This window comes from Echinops telfairi, unplaced genomic scaffold (assembly GCF_000313985.2).
Source record: "Echinops telfairi isolate 266 unplaced genomic scaffold, ASM31398v2 ScPeMD7_16;HRSCAF=60, whole genome shotgun sequence".
NCBI lineage: Eukaryota > Metazoa > Chordata > Mammalia > Afrosoricida > Tenrecidae > Echinops > Echinops telfairi.
The window spans coordinates 5,086,569-5,091,192 of NW_022103913.1; the positions used below are offsets into that span (position 1 = coordinate 5,086,569).

The window sequence follows — 4,624 nt, forward strand, 5'->3', positions numbered from 1 at the left end:
CTTGTAGATAGAAAAATACATAAATAAAACAAATTCTAAAAATGTTCAAGCAATGCACAGCAAGTCAGGAAAAACAAAATAGAAAAACAAGCAGAAGTAAAAAATTAAATAAATGGCAGCTTTAGCCTTAAAAACCAATAGTTAATTATATTAAAAATATATTATATAGCGCTCACTCTGGCTGCACATATACTAAAGAAGTAAATGGCATAAACTCACAAATTAATAAACAAAACAAAAGCTAGAATAGTGCCACAAAACAGTAATGCCACAGCTACATTGCTGTCTATAAGCAGCAGCATGCAACAATTTGGATGGATCTAAGTTAAAAAAAAAAAAAAGTCAATCTCCAAAAGTCACAAATAATATGTACAGGGCATCATGACACTGATTAGGTGACAAAATTATAGCTATGAAAATACAGTAGTGGTTGCCAAGGGATAGAGATGGTAGACAGAGGCCTGGATGCACCAAGGAGATCTGTACCTTGACTGCAATTTAATACACAAATCTCCCAAACTAAACCAAACTCAGTCATCAAGTTGATGCCTACTCATAGGGATCCTATCAGACAAGGTGGAACTGCCCCTTAAGTTTTTAAGATTGTAATTCTTTAGAGGAGTAGAAAGTCCCAACTTTCTCCCATGCAGCAGTTGGTGGTTTCGAACTGCTGGCTTTATGGTCACTGCCACCAGGACTCCTTATACAAATCTACTAGTGAAAAAAGTGATAATAAAACACACAATATTCCAAGATCAATTTACCAGTTTTGATGATGCCAGATTGGTGGGAAATGGGTGAAAGGTACACAGGACCTCTCTAAACTACCTTTGCAACTTCTGTGACTCTAATTACTTCAAAATAATAAGTCAAAAAGAGAATCAAACTAACTGAGTTCAAATCCAGACTCTATCACTCCTTGTGTGAATCAGGACTTCTCTAGCAATCGGCATCAGTTTGTTTATTTGCAAAATGGTGATAACACTATCAGCCAAGCTAAGAAATAAATGTAATTATATATAAATAAACACACATATATTCAATAATATATGCAACAATGTGGATGAATCTCCAAACATGATGCTAAGTGAAAAAAAAGACACAAAACATTGTATACTAAATGATTCTATTTATAGATTTTGGAAAAGGGAAACTATGAAGACAGGAATGATACTGTAGCTACTGGGGCTGGGTTAGGGGAGAAAGAATTGACCCACATCTCCGATTGATGCCTTGATACCCTGGAAATCTTCTCATATTAAAACAATTTTGTAAAATTCCACCCCCTCCCAAATTAAACCTAAAAGCATGGGGCGCGGGGCACACAACCTTAAACTGAATGCTAACAAATAAATCCATCCAAGCAATTATATGAGTATTTCAAATGAAAGTCATAAACAAAGTTAAGGAAGGGATGGAGTGGTGGAAGAGTAACCAATCCAAATATTTTCAAAATGTGTTTTCGGCCTAGGGGCATTAAAACAACAGTTACAATAACTAAAGTTTCCAACAAATCTTGAACTGATTTTGGTAGGGAAATCCAGATTAAAGAATATTCAAAAAGATATACAGCCTGTATTCTTCAAAATATATCACTACAATGAAGAACAATTCCAGATTTAAGGAAAATAAAATGACATGACAACTAAACTCAAGATGTGATCCTGGGCTAGATACATTCTTGGGGGGGGGGGAGTGACACAAAGGACATCAGAAGGTCATCAGACAAAATTAAGGATTTATTCATTGTCAATTAGAGTTATCAGAATAATGGTAGATTCAACAACTATACTGTTCTTTTAAGGAACGATCTTTGTTCTTCAGAAATATACATGGATATGTTAATGGGTAAAGAATCATACTATATGCAAGCTTCACTCAAATGATCGGGGAAAAGATGAACTATATGAACAAGAAGCTCTTGGGGGAAGCAAGTGGATAAGCACTTGATTAGTAGCTGAAAGACGGCAGTTTGAACCTACCCAGGAGCACCTCAGAAGACGGCCTAGCTAGCTGCCTCTGACAAACCCTCAGAGCAATTCTAGTCTGCATACACAGGGCACCAAAAGGCAGAATCAACTTGACAGCACGTAAACAACATATACAAACAGTAGTATTCACGTTGTTGGGTGCGATCGAGTCTTCTGACTCAAGTAAAACAGAACAAAACACTGTTTAGTTCAGCATCATCCTCACATTTTTTGTTATGTTTGAACCCATTGCTAAAGCCACTGTAAATCCATCTCATTCAAAGTCTTGCTTTTTTCCAGGGACCTTCTACTTTACCAAGCATGGTTTCTTTTTCTAGAGACTGGTCCCTCCCTCTGGATTACATGACCATAGTACATGAGATGAAATTTCACTGTCCTTGAGTCTAAGGAACATTCTGGCTGTACTTCTCAAGTACAAGACAGATATGCCTGGTAGTCTCCGGTACTTTCAATATTTTTCACCAGTACCACAATGCAAGAACACTTTGTTTTAATAACCTGGCATTTTGTGTTGCTCACCTTCCTGACACAATCTCTGAAGACAAATGGGTGCTTAAGCTAATGTGATGAAGAAAGCTGATGGTGCCTGGCTATTAGATGATATAGCATCTGGGGTTTTAAAGGTTTGAAATTAAACAAGCAGTCGTTTATCAGGGAAGCAACAAACTCCACATGGAAGAAGCACACCAACCCATGTGATCATAAGGTGGCGACAGGATCAGGTATCAGGCATCAGAAAACCCAATAGGACATCCCCTCACAAAAGGGCCACAAGGAAGGAATGAGCCAGCCAGGGTGCAGTATAGGCACCAAGGAAGCACACAACATTCGTCTAGTTCTTTACTGCTTCCTGCCTCCCCTCCCCAACCCCCACTATCATGACCCTAGTTGTATTTTACAAATCTGGCTAGACTGGCGCATGTACACTGCTACAGATAAGAAAACTCAGTTGTATTTGCTCCATGGGTTGGGAAGTCCATTGCTCTGTTTCATCCTCTGAATCCTGGTTCTATTGCTGCTTCTCTGATGTTATATGGCTATCTTCTGGATCCAGGAGGTTCACTCTACAGGGATCTCATGTCCAGAGGGTGTGCTCCACTTCTGGCTCTGGCTGGTAATGAGATTCCCTCCCCCTGCTTCTCAGAGAACACATTTTATACACAGCGGGATCGCATTATATGGAAGTCTTTCACAATCACTCATAGGTGAATCCTGTCAGTATTTTCTCCCTACCTTCTTACCAGACCCACTGCAAGGAAAGGTCGTGTGGTGGGAGTTAAAGACTTTGGCTAGAAGAACCACATTTAATTCACTCTCCTGTACTGAGTTTTTCACAAGTAGGAGAATACATTGAAGTCTGGAGTAGCAGTAGTACAAGTAGAACATCTACTCTACTGGGTTCTAGAGTAAGTGGGTATGATGGCGAAAAAACACAACTTCAGCTTGAGAAAGCTGAAGAGGAAACAGCACTGAACAGGGCATCCAACTATCAGTTAAGAAAAAGAAAGAAAACATTCAGAAGTATGGTTAAGGTATTGCTGATAATACAGAGGAAGAGTTTGGGTAAGAGGGAAGAGGTGGGGTATTGGGTTTGAAAAGGAGATTTTCACAACATAAAGTATTAGAGTCTGGGTGAATAGATAGATTAGATAGATAGATAGATAGATAGATAGATAGATAGATAGATAGATAGATAGATAGATAGATAGATAGATGACCAGAGGGTGGAAAGCATAAATAAGAATTTGAGGCATATAGAAATCAACACTTAATTCTAACTCCAAGTCCACAATGTTCTGCAATAGAGCTTCTCAGTAACTTAGAAACCCTTTCCTAATCTTCTCCACCACGCAATTAGGCACCCATATGTGCGCTCCTACAATGCATACAAAGCATTCTCAATTATGCATAAGCCATCCTTTAACCCATATTCAAGATCTGAATGAATTAGTGACTCACAGTAATCTGAGTACACGAGAAAGAGGAAAAGCAAACTGACAATCAACTTAAAGCAATGGCATAGCAGAGATTAATTTCTGGGGGAAAAGTTTCTGAAATATTTCAAATAAAGAGTTGGTTTAAGATTAAAACAATACAAAATGGAGGCTTCTTGTAGTTGATTTTGATAAAAGAAATATGCTTACTGTACAACAAGCTGCTGGCACACAGTTCCGTTGTCTGTTATCAGTTCATTCAGTTTTAATTCCAGGTGAACTTTACCCTATAATGACAAAAACATTTTAAACTGAGTGGTCTACTGTACTGAGAAAAATATTAATTTTTTTCAAGTAGTAGTTATAATATTGAGTTATGTACTTTGCCCACACTAAGTATTTGTTAAATAACCAACATAGATCAAAATGCTAAAAGCAGTCAAATGTATATATCAAATACGGTATTAAATTTAAGAATTTCATGCCCAGTTTAACAGATATTTATGTTCCAATTACATGGATTAAAAAGAAAGTGAACGGGTAAGTGTTGGGAAACTTTAAAATAAATCATAAACTGTCTAATGCCCTTTCCAAAAAAAAATATAAAACTGCAAAACCAAGCACTATCATTAGAAAATACAGTACACAACTGGGGTAAACTATCTGGAGGAGAAAAAAACAGGACCACTGGTTCTGGGG

The 4,624-nt window shown here is 37.6% G+C and overlaps 1 protein-coding gene across 2 annotated transcripts in view; it reads right to left on the reverse strand.

Moving 5' to 3' along the window:
• RASA2 (RAS p21 protein activator 2) overlaps positions 1-4,624 on the reverse strand; it is a 138,035-nt gene that overhangs the window by 105,011 nt on the left and 28,400 nt on the right. For both annotated transcript variants that reach the window (XM_004712077.2, XM_013007105.2), the window contains exon 4: positions 4,136-4,212. In XM_004712077.2, the coding sequence (XP_004712134.1) occupies positions 4,136-4,212 (77 nt within the window). The remainder of the gene's footprint in view (positions 1-4,135; positions 4,213-4,624) is intronic.